The sequence below is a fragment of the Notolepis coatsorum genome (genome assembly GCF_963971535.1).
Source record: "Notolepis coatsorum genome assembly, chromosome: 1".
Taxonomy (NCBI): Eukaryota; Metazoa; Chordata; class Actinopteri; order Aulopiformes; family Paralepididae; genus Notolepis; species Notolepis coatsorum.
In genome coordinates this window covers 135,059,091-135,086,122 of record NC_140165.1, presented here as the reverse complement: position 1 = coordinate 135,086,122, position 27,032 = coordinate 135,059,091, and the positions used below count along the sequence as shown (strand labels likewise).

Sequence of the window (27,032 nt, the reverse complement as noted above, 5' to 3'; positions counted from 1 at the left end):
CCCCCTAATACGGCCAATGTGTATTAGTTTGAACGACCAGCTAAACTGAAAGCAATGTGGAGCGCTGGGCTCGAACAGGCGAGCCCAGCGTCTCCGCATTCGTGGCGAGCGCCTTGCCCACTACGCCACGTAGCCGCCCAGCTAGTTGTAGTTTTTTAGCTTAACATGGGCAAACAGGGGTGTATGGTGATCTTTGATGCACTGGACCCTTTGACAGTCACTTTTCAGATCTGCACGTTTGGAAAATTGGTCTTCAACAGTCCCTTGGTGATTTTTTAGATATCAGGGGGTATCAAGCTTTGTTGGTGCATATAAGGCTGGGATGTCAGTTCCCATTTTCACAACCAAGTCTTCACTCTTCTTGTGTTAACGTTAGCAGTGGTACTCACTCACACACCAACAACACCGCGCGAGAGGGGTTTTCAAAGGACAATGTTGAATGCAGGGCTAAATACTTTACCATAGCTAGATATTGTAGCTTCAAAAATGTCTGGTTTGGAAACCGTGACATTTTCCAGTTAATCCTGACATCCCTAGTTGCCGGTTCAAATCTTACCATTGTGGGGGATTCTGGGACGTGAATGATGAACTATTTCGGTCAACAACTTGTTTATGTCCCTTTTGAACATGGCATTGAACATCCGCCTCCCCCAGGAGGCGACCATAGAAGGCTGTGGCTGTACCGGGCAGCTCTCAGGTGTGGATGTGTGTAGCTATATGAATGTATTGGTCTCGGAGTTGTCTCGGAATGGATTTGGTAGCTTTTTTCTGCGTCTCCGTAGACCGTGCCATGCCATTGTTTTAAAGTCTTAGTGAAGATTGATTTATATGAAAACCGATTTATGTATAATTTAGCTAGCTCGCCAACGTTACTATGATTAAAGCCAAAAAAATATATAATTTTTTTTTATTTGGCAATGGTAGGGGAAACACTGCATATAACACGTCATATCTCGCAATCTAGAAAAAAATATTGGATTATTTTGGAAAGGGGCGATGTTTAGCATGGAATAGCGCACAAACTAAAGTACGTATAAATGAACTGGTTAGTCAGTGTTGGACTATAAACAATGCCTGTCAAATGAGCCATACTATTGTCTCCATACCTATAATACAGAACACACGATGGGTCCGCAAACATCGCGAATATGGTCAATAGCGCTGGCGCCATTGAGTAGAGATGGGATAACAGCGTGGCGGTCAATGAGTTAAAGGGGCAGTTCACCCAAAATAAAATCAAAAACATAATTTCCCCCCCTTACCCGGCATGCACTCAGCTCTTTGTCATGTGACCTGTGAAAGGTGACCTGTTAAAAGGCCTGTCCATTGTAGTCACAGGGGTAGTTCAGCAAATCTGCACTCACATTCATATGATGTATGGATGAACTGTGCTTCAGGGTGTGGAGTATTAAATTTTTTACTAGAGCACTACTGTTACATGCTTTTAGGTAACAAATTCTTGTAACAACACATTATACTATTATTATATAGGGCTGTCAGTTTATCGCATTAATTAGATTAATTAATTACACAGCAAATTATCGCGTTATGAAAATTAACTCAAAATGAATTTACATTATATACAGTATATATATTTTTTTATAAATATTTATTATTATTATTTTTTAATCTCATTCATTCCCTAAGAACGTCGAATAAACATTTACAAACTTTTTTTAAATGGTCCATTTACATGTTCTTGGTATCTGATTCTAGGGACATCTATGGATCTCAGGGAATGTATTCCCAGTGTCAGAAATACTGTCTGTTACTAGGCTTGAGTAAATTGTAATGAACCAAATGAGAATATCTTTAATTTTTTTTTATTCTTTTCTTTTTTTTTGACTGTGACCAGACCAGAAAAATCTAAGCAAATGAATAAAGTGAAGATGATTAAACAGAAGGTTTTGTAGATACAGTACTGAATTCTGACATCCGGACACATGCAATTTGAAATATGATTATAGAATATAAAATATCAGGCTTAAAATGGTTATGCGGAAAAAAAAATGCGATTAATTAGATGAATTAATTACAAATCCTGTAATTAATTAGATAATTTTTTTTAATCGCCTGACAGCACTCTGTACGTTTACATTGCACTACTGCAATGTAAACGTCTTTTATACCTATTCTTATGTCTGCAATTCATGCATTGTTTTTTATTCTGTCAATTGCGTGCTGATTTTATGCCTATGTTCATTTTTATACTAATTGCTGTGGGGCACTCTGGACTGCGGTACATGTATGAAAAGTACTATTTTTTTTATCCACTTTTTCTCCCATTTTCTATTTTTTCTCCCATCCCAATTTTCGTATCATCCAATTCAACCCTCCCCTGTCTTTGAACACTGTTTCATGCCTCCCACAAGCCGGCTGCAATGTGGACTTAAGCATTACATCACGCGCAGGAGTGGTTTGTGAAAAATAAACCATGCCTAGGGGCGGTCGTTAGACCCCCCTAGGCATGGTTTCTTTTTCACAAACCACGACTACAAGTGGTGTAATGCTTTTATACAACTGGCACATTCATCCAACCTTATTGCTATACAATAAACACACATTAATCGAAGATTTATTGAAAAAACCATCCGCCAGAAAAAGTTGTTCCCACAACAACAAAAAAGAGAAGTTGCCTCCATGTGGAAGCAGCTCGGAAGTGCATCCAACTGCACATCCAGCAAACTAACACATCCAACTGTCTCTCAACTAAGACATCCAACAAACTAACACATCCAACTGTCTTTCAACTAAGACATCCAACCAACTAACACATCCAACTGTCTTTCAACTAAGACATCCAACCAACTAACACATCCAACTGTCTTTCACCTAGACATCCAACCAACTACCACATCCAACTTTTCTTAAGTTTTTAACCTACTTTCTATAGAACTTCATTCTTAGATGCTTCTATAGAAAGTAGGTAAAACAAATAAAAAAAAAGTTTTCTTTGCCCTATAGGAAAAACATTTTTTTTTATTAATTTTTTTTAAACCTACTTTCTATAGAAGCAGCTGGGAGGTGCGCTGTTTTAAGTGAGCGTGGGTTATTGAATTGATTGATTGCTAATTTTATTACTGTCCGCCTTGTTTCCAACTGGTTAAGTTTAGGCCCTCTTTCGAAGTTGGTTAAGGTTAGAGTTTGGAACCAGGGCTGGTGGTCTATCGCCCTGCTCTAAAGACAAACTCTAACCTTAACCAACTTCGAAAGAGGGCCTAAACTTAACCAGTTGGAAACCAGGCGGACAGTAATAAAATTAGCAATCAATCAATCAATCAATGCAATAGGCCATGCTCACTTAAAACAGCGCACCTCCCAGCTGCTTGAAAGTAGAAAAAAAAATGCAAATTAATCAATCAATCAATCCGTGCGATTTTAATTTTGTTCCACAATGACTCATGACCCATCAATTACATCATCCAACATTGTTTAAGCAACTAAGACATTTGCTGTGACAGAATCGGTTTATATTTAGTTGTTATGACGCTATCAACATATCCATTCAGTCCACCCTCACTTAAAACAGCGCACTTCCCAGTTGCTTCTATAGAAAGAAAGAAAAAAAAATGCAAGGGGCGGTCAGGTGGCGTAACAGAGATTGCGTTCATCACCAACCCCGGAGCGGCTGGATTTGCCTGTTCGAATCCAGCTCACAGCTCCGGGGTTGTCACCAGCTTGGCTGGCCGTTCACACTAATACAATTGGCAGTATTAGAGGGTGGGAGAAGCTGGCGGGTGGGTCCGGGTCGTTGTAAACAGCGACTCCTACAGTTCTGTCGGGGCGCCTGCTAAGCGCGGATAGGATCTAAGTGGGATAGTGTGATCCTTCCACACGCTACGCCCTCTCAGTGAGAATCCGCGCTGCCAGGTGAAAAGAAGCGGTTGATTGGCTGGACGTGTGTCGGAGGAAGCACGTGGTAGCCTCCACTCTCCCAGACCGACTGTGGGGGGTAAGTGCGCAGCGACCAGGAAGGGGATTGGGAATTGGCATAACGACTAACATTGGGATGGGAGAAAATCGGAGGAAAAAGGAGGGAGAAAAAGATAAAAAAAAAAAAAAATGCAAATTAATCAATCAATCAATCCGTGCGATTTTAATTTTGTTCCACAATGACTCATGACCCATCAATTACATCATCCAACATTGTTTAAGCAACTAAGACATTCGCCGTGACAGAATCGGTTTATATTTAGTCGTTATGACGCTATCAACATATCCATTCAGTCCACCCTCACTTAAAACAGCGCACTTCCCAGTTGCTTCTATAGAAAGGAGAAAAAAAATGCAAATCAATCAATCCGCGCGATTTTTATTTTGTTCCACAATGACTCATGACCCATCAATTACATCATCCAACATTGTTTAAAGAACTAAGACATTCGCCGTGACAGAATCGTTTTATATTTAGTCGTTATGACGCTATCAACATATCCATTTGTTAAAGATTATTGTCCGCCATCTTGTTTTTTCCTAAAAATCCGCACGCCGGAGTGATTGTAATTCGGTTGTGGGCGGGTCCTGGGACCAGGAGTGTGGAATTGTGAAGAATACATATGTGTAAATTGACTGTTTCAGCCAATCAGAATCGAGAAATTTGCATGCCGTATAATAAGTACATACTGCTCAAGTTGATTGAGGACTTTGGAGATTTATCGGGATTCAAGATAAATTGGCCGAAGTCAGCTTTCCTTCCACTTAACGCCCCTGCAAAAAAATATATAACCCTCCCAGTAGAGATACCTATGGTAAAACACTTTAGATGTTTGGGAGTGGAAATATTCCCCACCATAAGACAAACGGTGAAGCACAATTATACAAAAATCCAAAACAAAATCAAAGACGACCTTGATAGGTGGTCAAAACTTCAAAACTCAGTACAGGCATGGATATCAATAGTTAAGATGGACGTACTACCTAGAATCAACTTCTTCAGCTCAATGCTACCGCTACCCCCTCCAGAGGGTTACTGGAAAAAATTACACTCCTCCACATACAAATTTATTTGGAATAACAAACCACCACGTATAAAAAGATCCACCGCACAGAGAAACAAAGCAGACGGTGGTATCTCACCAAGTCCACAATTTTTTTTTACACACAGTTATTGTTATGTTTGAAGTCTCACAGATACCACAAACATCGAGAGGTTTTGTTTCAGATTTTTATCATCAATTACCAACATCCTCGTATGAAACCCTCCACCTAGACTCCGTCTGGAGGAGGGATATACCAGACCTGGAAAGTGATTTTGATTGGCAAGAAGCCTGGGCAAATGTTAGATTTACTTCAAGGAACCCGGACCATCAACAAATAAATCTTAACTATATTCACAGGACATACTTGACTCCTATAAGACTGAAAAAAATGGGTCTTAAACAAGACTCCAAATGCTCCTTATGTACAAATGGGGACGAGGGGACATTTATGCACATGTACTGGGACTGCCCACCAGTTAAGATATTCTGGAAAGAGGTAACCCAGCAATTATCAAATCTCTTAACTCAGAATATACCTGTACATCCCTCTGTATTACTGCTGAATGATGTTTTCGAGTATGCAGTACATCCACAGCTAAAGAGATTGGTTTTATCGGGTATCACAGTGGCTAAAAAGCTGATAGCATCACGATGGTTCCAACCGGAAAAAATTTGCTGAAAGGTCTGGATTCTTACATATCTCGATGTGATTTATCAAGAAATATCTACAGCAAGAATTTTGGGTCTCAATGAATCCAAAATGACAATGTGGTTAGAAGTGGTGGAGAAAATAAAAGCTAGCATATAATGGTAGTGTCTGGTTAGGAGCGAGGGATAATGGATGGATTATCCAATGGGGGGTCCGGGAGGGGGGGGTACGAGCTGGAGCATATGTGTGTAGGGTATTAGATAGCAGGTATTGGTGGTATATTCTGTATAAGACATTTAACTATATGGTGATTTCATTGGATGTGCACTGTTAATAATGCTTGTATATCTTATTGTGTGTTGTCATGTTTGTTTATATGTTTGTTTAAAAAATAATAAAAAAAATAAAATACAAAAAAAACAATAAGTCATACATAGCACGAGTCCCCTCCGATACTCAAGGTAACAGCAGTCTCATCTTTCCACCTGCGCGGCTCGATCTTTCAGCGTCAGGGGTCTTGGCTTTGGAGGGGCCCCGCCCCCGTCGCTTCCTGATTCTACTGCGCAGGCGCACCAACCAACCTGTAGGAGTCGCTGTCCACAACGCCCGATCCCCACCCATCAGTTTCCCTCCCCCCAATACTGCCAATGTGTATTAGTGCGGACGACCAGCTAAACTGAAAGCAATGTGGAGCGCTGGGCTCGAACAGGGAGGCGTACCTGTTCGAGCCCAGTCTCCAGTATTCGTGGTGAGCGCCTTGCCCACTGCACCACGTAGCCGCCCTATGAAAAGTACTATATAGATAGTTATGAATATTTATTATTGTTATATTGTAGAAATGTATGCATTGAAATGTCTGTAAAGTCTCGACTACATTGAAAATGAGGGTGACCTCAATTGTCTTTTCGAGAATAAATAAAGGTTTGAATGAATGAATATAATAAGACTGCATTATGTAATAACTTGATAAAATGTAATACATTTTCACTTCATTATGTAATAACACCCGCATATTTTTTTATCATCAGCCGCATTTTTATTTTTAATTTTTTTATTGGTCTTTTTCCCCCTCCATTTTCCTCAGATTTTTCTCCCATCCCAATGTTAGTCGTATGCCAATTCCCAATCCCCTTCCTGTTCGCTGCGCACTTACCCCCCACAGTCAGATCATCTGGGAGAGTGGATGCTATCACGTGCTTCCTCCGACACACGTCCAGCCAATCAACCGCTTCTTTTCACCTGGCAGCGCGGATCCTCCCTGAGAGGGCGTAGCGTGTGGAAGGATCACACTATCCCACTCAGGTCCTATCCGCGCTTAGCAGGCGCCCCGACCGAACTGTAGGAGTCGCTGTTTACAACGACCCGGACCCACCCCGCCAGCTTCTCCCACCCTCTAATACAGCCAGTTGTATTAGTGTGAACGGCCAGCCAAGCTGGTGACAACCCCGGAGCTGTGAGCTGGATTCGAACAGGCGAATCCAGCTCACAGCTCCGGGGTTGGTGACGAACGCAATCTCCGCTACGCCACCTAACCGCCCTTGTATCAGCCGCATTTTGTAATAAACAGCCTCAACACAATATGTAATAAATTTCCCTGCATTTTGTAATACATTTTGTAAGTCATATTACATATTACAGTTGTTATTACAAATTGTAACAAATACGAGTTGGACTTTTTTATGATGAAAATGGTGCATTATGTAATAACCAACAAAAAATGATATCTTCATTCATGAAAATCGTTATAACATTACAACAATGTTTATTTTACGCAGTCTAGCATTAATTATACTGACTCCGAATAAATGTTAAAAGATACAAAGCTATTACAAAATGCTTTTATGATGAACATGTAATAATATATTGTGCATTATGTAATAAACAAACAAAATTCATCATTCATAAATTTTTATCTAAGTTTAGTAGTATCTTTCATTGGCCAAAACTACATTGTACATCAAGTGTGACTGTATTCTTTAGCGTAATATAAACTGTACTCCAGGGTTCATAGAAGCATAGTGTAACAGAGAGAGAGACACACACACACACACACGCACGCACACGCACACACACACGTATATGCTTAACAAGTCCTCGAGCTCCCCTAGGAAGGCAGAGTGCATTCTCATTGTAGTGGCAGATCTTCTCCTTTGTACTCTGCTTTTATAGATCTCATTATATATCTTTATATCCTCTTTGCATTGTAGTGCCAACTCTGCTTCACCCTGAGGCCTGGATAGGTGACTTCAGGACATTGTGTAATTATGTGAAGTGCCTCATATTCCTCAGACTCTGGGCCGCGCAGGAACATTTTGGGAGGCAGGTGCTTAACCAAAAATAAAGGGCACATCAAAAGGCACATGCAGTGTGCACAGTATGTTTTTGCTGTACTGACTCTGACTCTTTACCTCAGCCCAGTGGCGGTTGGAATGCGCCACGGGCCCTGAGGCGAGATTGACAACTCCGCCCCCCCCCCCCCCCCCCACACACAGATATTTATTGTATTATTAAAAAAATAATTATCAATTATTTTATTTTATTTTTCAACATGAAACAAAACATATCACAATACAATAATAATACGTCAAATGTATATACTCTCTTTTCTGGACTCTTTTCGTATCACAAACAGTACTGTATTTGCAAATCTGGTATGTCATGTATAGATGTAGCACTACTGTCTATCTGTATGTCATTATGTTATAATGAATTGAAAATGGGGGACCCTGATGTAAACAAGACGAAAGTCTTTCTCTGGTCTGCATCCCCTTAACAATTGTATGTATTGAGCTGTACTGTATTGTACCCATTCTGCAATCTGTTAAATAAAGTTTTCATTCATTCACCATGACATGTTTAGGTATTTGGCCAGATCCAGCTTGTCTGTGATGAGAGTGTTTTCTGTCTTTATGATTGACTATCATCATTAGATATTTCAGTTTCGTTATTACAGTAGCTGGCTAACAGTACTAACTGGCTAACAGTACTAACTGGCTAACAGTATGTTAGTTGACTAATACCAGAGTCAGAATTGGGTAATAGGCCGACTACTGGCAGTGATGCGACCTATGTTACCACATAACTTTTGTCATCTCTGGTACTATGCAGTGCACTATGCAAAACGGCAAAGAGATAGGTAACGTTCGTTAAGTGCCAAATTACCATCATCATGATACACCCTCACATAATTCACAAAGTGTTCACGTGCGCCACCCATGTGGTAACCTAGAAATACCATAGATTGTGGCTAGGTGGTAACGTATATGTTTTCTATGATCACTATGAATTGAAAATGGGGGACCCTGATGTAAACAAGACAAACGTCTTTCTCCGGTCTGCATCCCCTTAACAATTGTGTGTATTGAGCCGTACTGTATTGTACCCATTCTGCAATCTGTTAAATAAAGTTTTCATTCATTCATTCACATTACGTTAGTTAGCATCCAAGCTAGCGTGATAACGTTAGTAGTTAGCTTACCTGCAATAATGTTGTCATCGTCCTAGACAGATAAGACTTGTTAAATCATAATATATCCACACTTGGTGCTGGTCCTCAGTAAATGTCCCCTTTAGCTGCTCGGCGTCGTCGGATTTTAATACACCATCGTAGCGGTGGTGATGTTTCAGGTGACTAGTATTATGTTGGATGTGTTATAGCTTGTTGCCCCTATAGCAAGCGATCTTTTTCTCTGATGTCGCGTTCACGTTACGTGGGAAGAAGCGGAAGAACCAGAGGACATCTCGTTGCTACAACTAGGAAGCCTTCACGCATTGACTCGATCAAAACGCCCACATCCATACTTCCGCAATTCGTGACGCGAAGTGGGAGATATCGGGGTCTATAAAAAATCCCATATGTCCTAGTAGGAATTACCACTAGGAGGCTTACGTGAATGGTTTTTCCCAGTCGGAAGCTGGTTCTTCCGATTCTTCCCACGTAACGTGAACGCGGCACCTCCGCGCTGCTTGTGAAACTTACGTGGCTACGTCACAGCCAAGAAAGGGAGCGCTGGATTTGTGCAAAACGCCCTGTTCCTAAACCACACGCTATCAGTCGTACTCGTACCACAGTACTGGCAAAACGGGAGGAGCCTACAGTCAAAACAAACGCACCAGTCCCAGTTGCCGTTACCAGTTGCCGTTTGATCCAGTCCCACACGCGAACGGCAACTCCATTCAGTCCCGGGCCTGGGCCCGGGCCCCCCTCCCCCCAGACGGGGGGCGGGCCCTAAGGCAGCTGCCTCTGCAGCCTCGCCTATATCGCCGCCTGTGCCTCAGCCTCTCTCTCCCTCTCCCTTATTTTCTTTTACAACTTGTGTTGCAGTGTTGAGCCCATCTAAATTATCATCAAAAGCACGACATAAGTGGAGACAACAGACCCACTATGAGTTGCCTGAAGCAATCAATAACTCACAACACCAACACTTCACAAACACTGGTCTTATCATCTATCAGGGCGCAGGCTATGATAAAATACAGTATCGTACAATATCAACGTCATCATGGCAGGTGAAGAAATAGCCAAGCTTACAATGAGTCAAGTTCCTCTCTTTCTCTCCCAATCACTCGCACACACACACACACACACACACACACACACACACACACACACACGCACACACACAGCAATTTGGGAGAAAAAAATCAATACCCTCCCAGCACCCAAGTCCTAAATCCGCGTAATGCCAAACCGAGCCCATGTCAGAACACAAGCAGATCATTGTTCACACAGTGAGTGAGTGGGTGTATTGATTAAAGTAGACTAACCATGTTCCATACAACGATGTTGAATACAGATGGCTTTTTTCCTGCTGATTGTTAAATGAAAACGTATGTCTTTAGTCTCAAGATTTGTACGCATTTGCAGATGTCTCCAGTATATGTTCCAAACAGTGTGGAGGTACGCGTCCGGGAACGAGACTGCAGCAAAGTCGTACATTTATATTAAACGTGTGCTTCTCACAGTGTTTTTAGCCTGTAACACATTGTTATTAAGTGGTCATAATTTGTGAAATATTTCGTCTTTGGCTCAATAATGCTTTGGGAGATGATATGCTGCCCAGTTTGCTCCGCTGTCTGACTGAACATGAGATGTGAAACGCTGTTTGCTTGTCGTCTCAAAATACTGGCATAAGGATTTTAACTAACCAGGCTCCCCATGGGCCCAGTGTCTCACACAGCCGGTTGTTGAAACTGAACTACAATGCCAAGGGGGTCAAAGGTCAAAATGTATTGTTATTTATTTATGTTGTACTTTATTAGCAAATGCAAGGACATGTATTATGTGTTGCGTTCAAGCTGTTTATTACTAAATATGTCAGATTATTACAAAATGTGGGTGTTATTACATAATGAAGTGAAAATATTTAGCATTTTGTCAAGTTATTACATAATGCAGTGTTATTACATAACGCTGCTGGCGGGACAAAACCTCATAACTCCAAAAACCCAACTTTTCAGCAGATGAAAAAAACGAACACAGATTTGAGGGCGAATAGAGTTACGAGGTTTAGACAGATGATTGGTTTAATGCTTTCCCATTGTGTAGACTTTGTAAAACCACACACACATGGAGGATGATCTACTGAGTTGATAAAACAAAAATGGAGTTAGGAGGTTTTGTCCCGCCAGCAGCGATAATGTTGTTACCTCCATCCTTACCCAGAGTGCTATATAGTTTTGATATATACCATAAAGATGTCTGCCATCACTATACAATGAAGCGGATTGTGGTGGTACTCAAACCACCACAGACCTTGTTGTGATTAGTTTCATGTAGGAACTTTAGTAATGTATGGCACGTGTACAGTACTTCAGTCAAAAGAAAATCCTACAGGAAACGGCTGACAATAAGGTTTGTGGATTATCTTGAGTGGATTCTTTTGAGAATAGAAACATTGCTTTTGAGTTTAAAAAATATTATAATTGTTTTGAGCACCACAAACAGAGTGCCATTCATCTCCATTGTATTGGATGTTAGACATCTCTACAGATATCTCAAACTATGCAAATCACATCGAAACTATCTAGATGGCACTTCAAGTAAGTAGACAAATATGTTTTTATTTTTATTTTGGGTGAACTGCCCCTTTAAGTGTAGCTTGCTAACATATTTTGGTTTCCTGCAACACCTTGGCTTCATCCTGGGCTTCTATACAAACGGGGTTAAATCTCGATAACCAGCTATGTTTTTTTTTTTTTTTTATCTACTTTTTCTCCCATTTTTCTATTTTTCTCCCATCCCAATTTTGTATTGTCCAATTCTACCCTCCCCTGTCTCGAACATTGTTAGGCCACGCCTCCCACAGGCCGGCTGCAATGTGGATGAAGCCTTGCATCACGTGTCCCCTCCGGTACACGAGGAGGCAGCCGTTGCATCTTTTCACCTGCACAGTGCGATCTCTCAGCGGCGAGGGTCTGCGTGGGAGGGTCACGCCGCCCCCGTTGCTTCCTGATTCTGCTGCGCAGGCGCACCAACCGACCTGTAGGAGTCGCTGTCCACAACGTCCGATCCCCACCCACCAGCTTCCCAACCCTAACACTGCCAATTGCGTTAGTATGAACGACCAGCCAAGCTGGTAGCAATGCCGAGAGCTGGGCTCGAACCCAGCATCTCCTGCATTAGTGGCGAGCGCCTTGCCCACTGCGCCACTTAGCCGCCCTAACCAGCTATGTTTTTGACATAACAAGCTAATCGCTAGCTTATAGCTGCCAATGCTAGCCACCCATACACTACTGTCAAACTGTAACAATTAGCCCAGGCCTCGGCAAAGGTTTTGGTTTAAATCGCAAGACACTGGAGCATCAGAGAAGGTAAATCTGACTCATGGTATGCTTGATCTCTGGAAGTACGTTCATTTAGAAGTGTCTGGTGTTAAAATAAATGGCAATCTAATCAAATCATATCCAGTTGACACCAAAGTATCATGGTAGTATCAAATCCAGAGGTCCCTACCGATTCCCCTCCCTAGGTGGTATTCAAGGTTCCTTAGCACTGTGGCTGCAGGGATAAACACAACGTAACCTCAGCCCAACGTAACCAGGAGCACACCGCTGTGAAGGAAGAGTGTGCTGCATTTACAACACAAGACAAAATGACGGCAACGCGGCATGCAGCACAATAATTGTTTTATCTTGATTATCTTGTTTTCATGATCGTGGCCAAAATTGTAATTGAAATTGTATTAATCTGCCAGCCCTACTAGACGGAACAAATTAGTGTTCTGTATATCATTTATTTCTTATTCTATGTGCAAACATAGCATTGGCCTCCATCATTTGTTCACACACACACTGCTGCATGGCAGTTCGTTTTTTTTTGTCGCATGGACTTGTACCAAACGCAAATACGATTTTATTCATTCTATTAGACTGCGATATGTGACATTATGAATAACTGTGTGTGTGTGTGTGTGTGTGTCCCTCCAGATCATCACTCAGTACATTTACGAGCTGTTGGAGAAGAAGTGCAACATGACTAAAGAAATCCTGCCAGTAAGTACCCTGAGTGAAAAGAGTTGTTTTTCCTCTGTGATTTATGTCCTTGGAGATTAAAGGGGGGGGGGGGGGATTAAATATATCCAGATATCCGTTAAAAAAAAGAATTAAAAAGTAGAGATTGGGAGTAAGCAGCTTTTCCCCCCTCTTTATTTGTTGTTGGACATATCTTTGTGTGTTGTTGTTGTTTCTGCCCCCCCCACCCCCCTCCTTCCCTTGTCTCTTTAACATTTTGCTTGTCTCAAAGTTGTGATCATTTTTCAGGCTTGTGTGTTTATAAGGATGTTAGCCTAGCCGGGCGTTGGTGTTTAGCAGAGTAGCCCGACGCTAACAGTGTCCATAAATCACCCACGCGAGCCACACAGGCCTTTATTAGCCCCCCATACCCTTTTAGCGCTTTATCTGCCTGCCCTATTTATCTCATTATTCCACAGGAAAATGGCTCTCCTCTGCTTTTCTACCACCCACCCGCCTGGGTGTGTGTGTGTATCGCGTATGTGAGTGCACTATAGGAGTGTGTGTGTGTGTGTGTGTGTGTGTGTGTGTGTGTGTGTGTGTGTGTGTGTGTGTGTGTGTGTGTGTGTGTGTGTGTGTGTGTGTGTGTGTGTGTGTGTGTGTGTGTGTGTGTGTGTGTGTGTGTGTGTGTGTGTGTGTGTGTGTGTGTGTGTGTGTGTGTGTGTGTGTGTGTGTGTGTGTGTGTGTGTGTGTGTGTGTGTGTGTGTGTGTGTGTGTGTGTGTTAGCGGTGGGTCCGTCCACCTGCGTGGGGTTGAACTTGTGACTGCAGATTCTAAGCAGATTAGCCACAGCCAAGTATAGAAGGAGGGAACGAGGGAGCAAACGAGAAGAAAGGTTGAGATTTTCTCCCCCTCCACTCGCCTCCTTTTGTCTGCCTGGATTAAGTTCTGCAGCTGCCACACATGGCTTTTATGGACAGTGTGTGTGTCTCCTTAGAGACTCTGCTGGGCATACTGGGGAGGCATGTGGACAGAAGACAAAACACACACACGTGCTCACACACACATACACTGATACACACACACACGTACACACAACACATGCATACATACACACGGATACACACACACACACGTACGCTGATATACACACACACACACACACTATGCGCATACACACAGATATATACACACATACATACACACACACTCACTAACTAACTCACTCACTCACTCACTCACTCACTCACTCACTCACTCACTCACTCACTCACTCACTCACTCACTATCTTTCTCACTCTCTCTGTTTGTGTGTGTGTGCTTTTTTTAAATAATTTATATAATATATAATTGTATAAAGACCACAGTGAGAAGCTATTTCCAAACAGATTTTGAAAGGCCATTTACACAAATTAAATAAAGATGAGGCTAGCTGCATGCAAATAAAATGTACTGTTGTACTGTACACCTTTCTCTTAACACTTTGGAGGCCAAACCCGAGATAGTCTGGGTTAACTCGCCATGCTCTGGGTGCCAAACCTGAGAAATCTGCATGCAGTATCGTTATAACAGATGGACTGAGGACACTCAGAGCAGCGTGGATTATGTGTTTTGGATATATAACGTTGGATCAATAAATGGGGTAATCAGATGTTCCTTTCACCGCCATCGGAGCGTGTGTGTGTGTGTGAGGTTCAGTACAGAGAATCGATTTTTCAGACCCCGCTTCTCTTCGTGCATGAGGACACATATACTATCGATAATCTAGCGTTTATTTGAAAACGATTCATAAATCAAGCAACAAATGGCACGATTTCTAAGGAAATACATTGAAGCTGTATTTGCTGGAGTTTATTGAGATGAGACAGAACACCCTAGAAATATATTGATATTCATCACGGTATAAAATGGAAATGTATGTATGAAAAAATTATCTGTTTTGTGCATGTTGACTGGAAGCAACTAATTGACGATCACTGTATTATTTAGATCTATTGCTATTATATTTGATATGTTTTAAGCACTCGCAAATAAGTCCTATCCTCCATTGGATAAACCACTGGCACCGAAGGGCCATCAGCAGAGGGCGCTGTTGGCCCTGAATGAGTTAATGCTTGAGAAAACCTATAAATACAGAACATTTCTGTATAATGTGCTACGTGATGCACACTGCATGATTACCATGTAACTCCAACTTTGTGATTGGTGGATCAAGAAAAGTGTGTGGCGTTTTTGAGATAGGTCAATTGTAAAATAAAATGACCATCAACTGGAAAATAAGGCTGGTGTTATCTCAATTGCTGACAAAGCCTATAGGGAGGTATAGGCTGACGTCACTTTAGTCCGCCCGCGAGGTCCACCCGTATAGGGATTTATCATTGGGAAAATGGATTATCGGCTATTGTAACAATTCTGCCTCATGAACATTGGCAAGCTTTCCATTTTTGCACAACATGAGTTCCCTTCTATCACTAACATTATTGGTTAAGCTTTTTTGATTGAAATAAAATTCGGCGATTGTTTTTTACGATGAATTGGGAATCTTTTCATGTTGAGCTATAGATTGTGGATGAATACGCACAGAAAGCTACACCATGCAAATGTTCATGCTTTATTTGTTTTAAACGAGACGATTTAGAAATGGGCAATGGGCAAATACATTGCGTTTTCAAGATGGTAGACCGGCCGGAAACAACAATGACGTAACCACTACACCTCCCTATTGGCCGGTACATGCAACAACGGTGACTGATGACGCATAGTGATGTACCTGAACTGTATGTACTCGTTACGCGCGACGCGGGGCCGCCCCTTCAAGGCAACGGTCGGGGAAACACTGATAAATAATCACAGTGTGATGGAAATGCCAGTATTCTGATTGCTGTCTGTGGTTCTATATGGGTTGTGGCAATAATTTTGACAAATAATAGCTTGCAGCAACGTATTGAAGAAAGAACTATAAACTATAAACTAGTTCATTTTTTAAACCACGAGAACTTTAGTTCAAAATTTTGAATTATGAACTATGAACTGAACTAGTTCATTTTAAAATGTGTGAACTGTGAACTGAACTAGTTCATGTAGAACATGAACTTTTCCAACACTGGTGACGCATAGTAAACGATGTGTGTTTCTAGGTGGATCCTGTGGAGGAGGAGCCTACTAGTCTCATCTACCTGAGTCCAGACGCCCTGTCCAACCCCTCCAAGCTGCTGGTGCTCATCCAGGGCGGTGGGGTGGTGCGGGCCGGCCAGTGGGCCCGCAGGCTCATCATCAACCAGGACCTGGACTCGGGAACGCAGATCCCCTTCATCACCAGGGCCATGGAGGTAGGCTCCTCCGCACGCAGGCACCGAGTGCAGCTTCAAGATGCACATTTCAAATCATTGGAAATGAGGACACTTAGACACAATCGCACGTAAATTACGCGAAATAAGCGGACCGCTTAGTGGCTGAGTCTACACGGCCTTAATTGCCAGCCTGGTGGAATGAGGATCATGTAGAGGCAACCGCTAAATGACTTGCTTATTCCACATAATTGTACATGGTTGAGACTATAGCACATAGTCCTCATTTCAGATGATGGAAAAGCTAAATTAGTCTTTTAAAGGAGCCATCACCACCGTGGCTGATGGTTCCTTCTCACCCAAAGCAGCCAAGGCTGCTTTCAATAAATTTCAGCCACGAGGTACACGATGTAGAGGAGCGTAAGCAGCCACGGGGTACACCATGTAGAGGAGCGTAAGCAGCCACGAGGTACACGATGTAGAGGAGCGTAAGCAGCCACGGGGTACACCATGTAGAGGAGCGTAAGCAGCCACAAGGTACACGGTGTAGAGGAGCGTAAGCAGCCACGAGGTACACCATGTAGAGGAGCGTAAGCAGCCACGAGGTACACCATGTAGAGGAGCGTAAGCAGCCACGAGGTACACCATGTAGAGGAGCGTAAGCAGCCACGAGGTACACCATGTAGAGGAGCGTAAGCAGCCACGAGGTACACCATGTAGAGGAGCGTAAGCAGCCACGAGGTACACCATGTAGAGGAGCGTAAGCAGCCACGAGGTACACCATGTAGAGGAGCGTAAGCAGCCACGAGGTACACGATGTAGAGGAGCGTAAGCAGCCACGGGGTACACCATGTAGAGGAGCGTAAGCAGCCACAAGGTACACGGTGTAGAGGAGCGTAAGCAGCCACGAGGTACACCATGTAGAGGAGCGTAAGCAGCCACGAGGTACACCATGTAGAGGAGCGTAAGCAGCCACGAGGTACACCATGTAGAGGAGCGTAAGCAGCCACGAGGTACACCATGTAGAGGAGCGTAAGCAGCCACGAGGTACACCATGTAGAGGAGCGTAAGCAGCCACGAGGTACACCATGTAGAGGAGCGTAAGCAGCCACGAGGTACACCATGTAGAGGAGCGTAAGCAGCCACGAGGTACACCATGTAGAGGAGCGTAAGCAGCCACGGGGTACACCATGTAGAGGAGCGTAAGCAGCCACGAGGTACACGATGTAGAGGAGCGTATGGAGCCACGAGGTACACCATGTAGAGGAGCGTAAGCAGCCACGAGGTACACCATGTAGAGGAGCGTAAGCAGCCACGGGGTACACCATGTAGAGGAGCGTAAGCAGCCACGAGGTACACCATGTAGAGGAGCGTAAGCAGCCACGAGGTACACGATGTAGAGGAGCGTAAGCAGCCACGAGGTACACGATGTAGAGGAGCGTAACGCAGCCACGAGGTACACGATGTAGAGGGGCGTAAGCAGCCACGAGGTACACCATGTAGAGGAGCGTAAGCAGCCACGGGGTACACCATGTAGAGGGGCGTAAGCAGCCACGGGGTACACGATGTAGAGGAGCGTAAGCAGCCACGGGGTACACGATGTAGAGGAGCGTAAGCAGCCACGAGGTACACCATGTAGAGGAGCGTAAGCAGCCACGAGGTACACCATGTAGAGGAGCGTAAGCAGCCACGAGGTACACCATGTAGAGGGGCGTATTAGTCGAATAGTCGACTAATCGATCGAAAGGAGCCGTAGTAAAAAAAAAAAAAGAAGAAATATCATTCTTTCCAAAAGAAAAGAGGCCTAGAAGCGTGGCTAACGCTAATGGCACGCATACCAGAGGCTAACTGCCTAAGAAAACAGGCACAGAGGCACTGAAAGAGGATTTCACCCATCTAATGAACACACTAGACTAGACAAATATCAAGATGTATCCATCAGTGGACCAATTGCATGGTTTTGCAGAGGACAAGAAGCCTTCAGTCGACTCCTTCAGACATTAAGCACCCCCACAGCCCAAATGGAATGATACATATATATTTTTTTATAGTCGACTAATAGTCGACTATCGGCTAATTTCGGCCAATCATAGTCGACTATCCAAATCCTTAGTCGGGGACAGCCCTACCTTGCGGCCATAAAAAGTGATTGCGTTTTAATAATAAACACTAAATGAAGAGTGTTTGTCCAGCACTACTGTCTGTATGGTTGAGTTTTAATAATAAACACTAAATGAAGAGTGTTTATCCTGCACCACTGTCTGTGTGGTTGAGTTGTCTGTAAGTTTCTCTGGACCGTTGATTCATGATATTGAATATTGATATTGTGGTCTGGGATTGTAGCGTCTCGAGGTATTGTGTTGGGTAATACAAGTAGATGGACATACTGTGTAACCAATCAGAGAGATAGAATAAGAAGCTCGGCTGTGATGAATAGAAACTCACTCTGAGTACAGCAGTTTATTTTACATAATGTTAGCCCTTATTCCATTTGGGTGACACATAATGTTATGTCCTTGCACTATTATTTTTTTGTATTTCCCTTGGCCTACCATCTGTATTTTCACTCAAAGTTTTATATTTGTTGTTTTGTTGTTATTGTTCAATATTCTGTTGTAAATATGTAACATTTGCTATTCCGTTGCTGATGTTGTTCAGAGAAACGTTTACCGTACGGTAGGGCTGGACGGTATGGTCTAAAATGTATATCACGGTATAATATGAAGGCATAGGCGGTAACGGTATATATCACAGTATATTAATTTATCTTAAAACGTCTATATAAATGCTTCTGAAGGGGTATGGCACTGGTATGGCAGCTATTGCTGTAGTCTTGTTACTTGTTACTAGGACTAGGGTTCACATTTGTTCACATTTGAATCGATACCGGTACCTGGGAATCGATACCAGTACCCAATGGTACCTTTGTTTGGTCCTTCACTCTCTGTAATAACAAACACCACACAACGCACCACACAAAATAAAACCCCTCCCTATCTTCCTCTCCCCTCCCAAACCAGTCCTACAGTACACATTTCTTTTTTGCATAATCACTTATACATTTATTATGTATTAAATTATTATGTCATAAATGTATAGATGTAGCACTACTGTCTATCTGTATGTCGTGTGTGTCGTGTATGTTATGATGAATTGAAAATGGGGGACCCTGATGTAAACAAGACGAAAGTCTTTCTCTGGTCTGCATCCCCTTAACAATTGTATGTATTGAGCCGTACTGTATTGTACCCATTCTGCAATCTGTTAATAAAGTTGTCAATCAATCAATCAATCAATCAATCAATCAATCAATCAATCAATGTATTATTATTTTATTCGTTTAAGTATCAACATTATCTGGCATATTCAGTAAATACTAATAATCAAACTCCTCTGACCTGGAGAGATGGGATGCACACACGCACGCACGCACGCACGCACACACACACACACACACACACACACACACACACACACACACACACACACACACACACACACACACACACACACACACACACATTATTTTCTACCTGAGCGGGTCTTAATCTACCTGCTCTCAAGGTACCCGAAATGTGGCACAGATTACGCAAATCGGTAATCGGTGGTACCGACGTAATTCGGTCAGTACCCTTAAAAGGGGGCGACAGTGGCTCAGGAGGTAGAGCACCCGTCTGGCAATCCGGAGGTTCCCGGTTCGATTCCCGCTCCTCCCGGGCAGCGTGTCGTTGTGTCCTTGAGCAAGACACTTAACCCCTAATTGCTCCCGATGAGCAGGTCGGCACCTTGCATGGTCGCCTCCGCCGTCTGTGTGTGAATGTGTGAGTGAACGGGTAAAATGTGAGGAACAAATTGTAAAGCGCTTTGGATAAAAGCGCTATATAAAAAAAATAAAGCAGCCATTTAAAAGTACAGAGTTTGGTACCCAACCCTAACTAGGACATATTTCACATGGTACAGATGTATTTTAAGAACATTTATTGTGCTGTGCAAAACTGCAATAGAAAAAGTTAAGTCAAGTTACTTACACAAGTAAACAGTGACGGCATTTATTTATTTCTGACATAATTTACAGATTACAGTTTTCTGCTCTGTGTCTGACGGTTTAAAACCAAATCATGTCCATATAATGGAATTTGCACTGGTCTTTTTGACCAATTCTCTCTTTCAGCCATTTCTCCGTTTGTAACGCCTCTCTTTCAGCCATTTCTCTGTTTGTAACGCCTCTCTTTCAGCCATTTCTCCGTTTGTAACGCCTCTCTTTCAGCCATTTCTCTGTTTGTAACGCCTCTCTTTCAGCCATTTCTCTGTTTGTAACGCCTCTCTTTCAGCCATTTCTCCGTTTGTAACGCCTCTCTTTCAGCCATTTCTCTGTTTGTAACGCCTCTCTTTCAGCCATTTCTCCGCTTGTAACGCCTCTCTTTCAGCCATTTCTCTGTTTGTAACGCCTCTCTTTCAGCCATTTCTCTGTTTGTAACGCCTCTCTTTCAGCCATTTCTCTGTTTGTAACGCCTCTCTTTCAGCCATTTCTCCGTTTGTAACGCCTCTCTTTCAGCCATTTCTCCGTTTGTAACGCCTCTCTTTCAGCCATTTCTCTGTTTGTAACGCCTCTCTTTCAGCCATTTCTCTGTTTGTAACGCCTCTCTTTCAGCCATTTCTCCATTTGTAACGCCTCTCTTTCAGCCATTTCTCCGTTTGTAACGCCTCTCTTTCAGCCATTTCTCTGTTTGTAACGCCTCTCTTTCAGCCATTTCTCTGTTTGTAACGCCTCTCTTTCAGCCATTTCTCTGTTTGTAACGCCTCTCTTTCAGCCATTTCTCTGTTTGTAACGCCTCTCTTTCAGCCATTTCTCTGTTTGTAACGCCTCTCTTTCAACCATTTCTCCGTTTGTAACGCCTCTCTTTCAGCCATTTCTCTGTTTGTAACGCCTCTCTTTCAGCCATTTCTCTGTTTGTAACGCCTCTCTTTCAGCCATTTCTCCGTTTGTAACGCCTCTCTTTCAGCCATTTCTCTGTTTGTAACGCCTCTCTTTCAACCATTTCTCCGTTTGTAACGCCTCTCTTTCAGCCATTTCTCTGTTTGTAACGCCTCTCTTTCAGCCATTTCTCTGTTTGTAACGCCTCTCTTTCAGCCATTTCTCCGTTTGTAACGCCTCTCTTTCAACCATTTCTCTGTTTGTAACGCCTCTCTTTCAGCCATTTCTCTGTTTGTAACGCCTCTCTTTCAGCCATTTCTCTGTTTGTAACGCCTCTCTTTCAGCCATTTCTCTGTTTGTAACGCCTCTCTTTCAGCCAAATTCTGTTTGTAACGCCTCTCTTTCAGCCATTTCTCTGTTTGTAACGCCTCTCTTTCAGCCATTTCTCTGTTTGTAACGCCTCTCTTTCAGCCATTTCTCTGTTTGTAACGCCTCTCTTTCAGCCATTTCTCTGTTTGTAACGCCTCTCTTTCAGCCATTTCTCTGTTTGTAACGCCTCTCTTTCAGCCATTTCTCTGTTTGTAACGCCTCTCTTTCAGCCATTTCTCTGTTTGTAACGCCTCTCTTTCAGCCATTTCTCTGTTTGTAACGCCTCTCTTTCAACCATTTCTCTGTTTGTAACGCCTCTCTTTCAGCCATTTCTCTGTTTGTAACGCCTCTCTTTCAACCATTTCTCTGTTTGTAACGCCTCTCTTTCAGCCATTTCTCTGTTTGTAACGCCTCTCTTTCAGCCATTTCTCTGTTTGTAACGCCTCTCTTTCAGCCATTTCTCCGTTTGTAACTCCTCTCTTTCAGCCATTTCTCTGTTTGTAACGCCTCTCTTTCAGCCATTTCTCCGTTTGTAACGCCTCTCTTTCAGCCATTTCTCTGTTTGTAACGCCTCTCTTTCAGCCATTTCTCTGTTTGTAACGCCTCTCTTTCAGCCATTTCTCTGTTTGTAACGCCTCTCTTTCAGCCATTTCTCTGTTTGTAACGCCTCTCTTTCAGCCATTTCTCTGTTTGTAACGCCTCTCTTTCAGCCATTTCTCTGTTTGTAACGCCTCTCTTTCAGCCATTTCTCTGTTTGTAACGCCTCTCTTTCAGCCATTTCTCTGTTTGTAACGCCTCTCTTTCAGCCATTTCTCTGTTTGTAACTCCTCTCTTTCAGCCATTTCTCTGTTTGTAACTCCTCTCTTTCAGCCATTTCTCTGTTTGTAACGCCTCTCTTTCAGCCATTTCTCTGTTTGTAACGCCTCTCTTTCAGCCATTTCTCTGTTTGTAACGCCTCTCTTTCAGCCATTTCTCTGTTTGTAACGCCTCTCTTTCAGCCATTTCTCTGTTTGTAACTCCTCTCTTTCAGCCATTTCTCTGTTTGTAACGCCTCTCTTTCAGCCATTTCTCTGTTTGTAACGCCTCTCTTTCAGCCATTTCTCTGTTTGTAACGCCTCTCTTTCAGCCATTTCTCTGTTTGTAACGCCTCTCTTTCAGCCATTTCTCTGTTTGTAACGCCTCTCTTTCAGCCATTTCTCTGTTTGTAACGCCTCTCTTTCAGCCATTTCTCTGTTTGAAACGCCTCTCTTTCAGCCATTTCTCCGTTTGAAACGCCTCTCTTTCAACCATTTCTCCATTTGTAACGCCTCTCTTTCAGCCATTTCTCTGTTTGTAACGCCTCTCTTTCAGTCATTTCTCTGTTTGTAACGCCTCTCTTTCAGCCATTTCTCTGTTTGTAACGCCTCTCTTTCAGCCATTTCTCTGTTTGTAACGTCTCTCTCTTTCAGCCATTTCTCTGTTTGAAACGCCTCTCTTTCAGCCATTTCTCTGTTTGTAACGCCTCTCTTTCAGCCATTTCTCTGTTTGTAACGCCTCTCTTTCAGCCATTTCTCTGTTTGTAACGCCTCTCTTTCAGCCATTTCTCTGTTTGTAACGCCTCTCTTTCAGTCATTTCTCTGTTTGTAACACCTCTCTTTCAGCCATTTCTCTGTTTGTAACGCCTCTCTTTCAACCATTTCTCTGTTTGTAACGCCTCTTTCAGCCATTTCTCTGTTTGAAACGCCTCTCTTTCAGCCATTTCTCTGTTTGTAACGCCTCTCTTTCAGCCATTTCTCTGTTTGTAACGCCTCTCTTTCAGCCATTTCTCTGTTTGTAACGCCTCTCTTTCAGCCATTTCTCTGTTTGTAACGCCTCTCTTTCAGCCATTTCTCTGTTTGTAACGCCTCTCTTTCAGTCATTTCTCTGTTTGTAACGCCTCTCTTTCAGCCATTTCTCTGTTTGTAACGCCTCTCTTTCAACCATTTCTCTGTTTGTAACGCCTCTTTCAGCCATTTCTCTGTTTGAAACGCCTCTCTTTCAGCCATTTCTCTGTTTGTAACGCCTCTCTTTCTGCCATTTCTCTGTTTGTAACGCCTCTCTTTCAACCATTTCTCTGTTTGTAACGCCTCTCTTTCAACCATTTCTCTGTTTGTAACGCCTCTCTTTCAACCATTTCTCTGTTTGTAACGCCTCTCTTTCAACCATTTCTCTGTTTGTAACGCCTCTCTTTCAGCCATTTCTCTGTTTGTAACGCCTCTCTTTCAACCATTTCTCTGTTTGTAACGCCTCTCTTTCAACCATTTCTCTGTTTGTAACGCCTCTCTTTCAGCCATTTCTCTGTTTGTAACGCCTCTCTTTCAGCCATTTCTCTGTTTGTAACGCCTCTCTTTCAGCCATTTCTCTGTTTGTAACGCCTCTCTTTCAACCATTTCTCTGTTTGTAACGCCTCTCTTTCAGCCATTTCTCTGTTTGTAACGCCTCTCTTTCAGCCATTTCTCTGTTTGTAACGCCTCTCTTTCAGCCATTTCTCTGTTTGTAACGCCTCTCTTTCAGCCATTTCTCTGTTTGTAACGCCTCTCTTTCAGCCATTTCTCTGTTTGTAACGCCTCTCTTTCAGCCATTTCTCTGTTTGTAACGCCTCTCTTTCAGCCATTTCTCCATTTGAAACGCCTCTCTTTCAGCCATTTCTCCATTTGAAACGCCTCTCTTTCAACCATTTCTCCATTTGTAACGCCTCTCTTTCAGCCATTTCTCTGTTTGTAACGCCTCTCTTTCAGTCATTTCTCTGTTTGTAACGCCTCTCTTTCAGCCATTTCTCTGTTTGTAACGCCTCTCTTTCAACCATTTCTCTGTTTGTAACGCCTCTCTTTCTGCCATTTCTCTGTTTGAAACGCCTCTCTTTCAGCCATTTCTCTGTTTGTAACGCCTCTCTTTCAGCCATTTCTCCATTTGAAACGCCTCTCTTTCAGCCATTTCTCCATTTGAAACGCCTCTCTTTCAACCATTTCTCCATTTGTAACGCCTCTCTTTCAGCCATTTCTCTGTTTGTAACGCCTCTCTTTCAGCCATTTCTCTGTTTGTAACGCCTCTCTTTCAGCCATTTCTCTGTTTGTAACGCCTCTCTTTCAGCCATTTCTCTGTTTGTAACGCCTCTCTTTCAGCCATTTCTCTGTTTGTAACGCCTCTCTTTCAGTCATTTCTCTGTTTGTAACGCCTCTCTTTCAGCCATTTCTCTGTTTGTAACGCCTCTCTTTCAACCATTTCTCTGTTTGTAACGCCTCTTTCAGCCATTTCTCTGTTTGAAACGCCTCTCTTTCAGCCATTTCTCTGTTTGTAACGCCTCTCTTTCTGCCATTTCTCTGTTTGTAACGCCTCTCTTTCAACCATTTCTCTGTTTGTAACGCCTCTCTTTCAGCCATTTCTCTGTTTGTAACGCCTCTCTTTCAACCATTTCTCTGTTTGTAACGCCTCTCTTTCAACCATTTCTCTGTTTGTAACGCCTCTCTTTCAACCATTTCTCTGTTTGTAACGCCTCTCTTTCAGCCATTTCTCTGTTTGTAACGCCTCTCTTTCAACCATTTCTCTGTTTGTAACGCCTCTCTTTCAACCATTTCTCTGTTTGTAACGCCTCTCTTTCAGCCATTTCTCTGTTTGTAACGCCTCTCTTTCAGCCATTTCTCTGTTTGTAACGCCTCTCTTTCAGCCATTTCTCTGTTTGTAACGCCTCTCTTTCAACCATTTCTCTGTTTGTAACGCCTCTCTTTCAGCCATTTCTCTGTTTGTAACGCCTCTCTTTCAGCCATTTCTCTGTTTGTAACGCCTCTCTTTCAGCCATTTCTCTGTTTGTAACGCCTCTCTTTCAGCCATTTCTCTGTTTGTAACGCCTCTCTTTCAGCCATTTCTCTGTTTGTAACGCCTCTCTTTCAGCCATTTCTCCGTTTGTAACGCCTCTCTTTCAGCCATTTCTCCATTTGAAACGCCTCTCTTTCAGCCATTTCTCCATTTGAAACGCCTCTCTTTCAACCATTTCTCCATTTGTAACGCCTCTCTTTCAGCCATTTCTCTGTTTGTAACGCCTCTCTTTCAGTCATTTCTCTGTTTGTAACGCCTCTCTTTCAGCCATTTCTCTGTTTGTAACGCCTCTCTTTCAACCATTTCTCTGTTTGTAACGCCTCTCTTTCTGCCATTTCTCTGTTTGAAACGCCTCTCTTTCAGCCATTTCTCTGTTTGTAACGCCTCTCTTTCAGCCATTTCTCTGTTTGTAACGCCTCTCTTTCAGCCATTTCTCCATTTGAAACGCCTCTCTTTCAACCATTTCTCCATTTGTAACGCCTCTCTTTCAGCCATTTCTCTGTTTGTAACGCCTCTCTTTCAGTCATTTCTCTGTTTGTAACGCCTCTCTTTCAGCCATTTCTCTGTTTGTAACGCCTCTCTTTCAGCCATTTCTCCGTTTGTAACGCCTCTCTTTCAGCCATTTCTCTGTTTGTAACGCCTCTCTTTCAACCATTTCTCTGTTTGTAACGCCTCTCTTTCAGCCATTTCTCTGTTTGTAACGCCTCTCTTTCAGCCATTTCTCTGTTTGTAACGCCTCTCTTTCAGCCATTTCTCTGTTTGTAACGCCTCTCTTTCAGCCATTTCTCTGTTTGTAACGCCTCTCTTTCAGCCATTTCTCTGTTTGTAACGCCTCTCTTTCAGCCATTTCTCCGTTTGTAACGCCTCTCTTTCAGCCATTTCTCCATTTGTAACGCCTCTCTTTCAACCATTTCTCTGTTTGTAACGCCTCTCTTTCAGCCATTTCTCTGTTTGTAACGCCTCTCTTTCAGCCATTTCTCTGTTTGTAACGCCTCTCTTTCAGCCATTTCTCTGTTTGTAACGCCTCTCTTTCAGCCATTTCTCTGTTTGTAACGCCCCTCTTTCTGCCATTTCTCTGTTTGTAACGCCTCTCTTTCAGCCATTTCTCTGTTTGTAACGCCTCTCTTTCAGCCATTTCTCTGTTTGTAACGCCTCTCTTTCAGCCATTTCTCTGTTTGTAACGCCTCTCTTTCAGCCATTTCTCTGTTTGTAACGCCTCTCTTTCAGCCATTTCTCTGTTTGTAACGCCTCTCTTTCAACCATTTCTCTGTTTGTAACGCCTCTCTTTCAGCCATTTCTCTGTTTGTAACGCCTCTCTTTCAGCCATTTCTCTGTTTGTAACGCCTCTCTTTCAGCCATTTCTCTGTTTGTAACGCCTCTCTTTCAGCCATTTCTCTGTTTGTAACGCCTCTCTTTCAGCCATTTCTCCGTTTGTAACGCCTCTCTTTCAGCCATTTCTCCGTTTGTAACGCCTCTCTTTCAGCCATTTCTCCATTTGAAACGCCTCTCTTTCAGCCATTTCTCCATTTGAAACACCTCTCTTTCAGCCA

At 42.9% G+C, this 27,032-nt stretch overlaps 1 protein-coding gene across 1 annotated transcript in view; it reads left to right on the top strand.

Moving 5' to 3' along the window:
* LOC311222841 (cotranscriptional regulator ARB2A homolog) overlaps positions 1-20,780 on the top strand; it is a gene marked incomplete at its 3' end in the record, with an annotated part of 74,007 nt that extends 53,227 nt beyond the window's left edge. Inside the window, exons 5-7 of the mRNA XM_084307476.1 lie at positions 13,057-13,122; positions 16,218-16,409; positions 20,763-20,780. Coding sequence (XP_084163602.1) covers positions 13,057-13,122; positions 16,218-16,409; positions 20,763-20,780 — 276 coding nt within the window. The remainder of the gene's footprint in view (positions 1-13,056; positions 13,123-16,217; positions 16,410-20,762) is intronic.
* Positions 20,781-27,032: the final 6,252 nt, after the last annotated feature.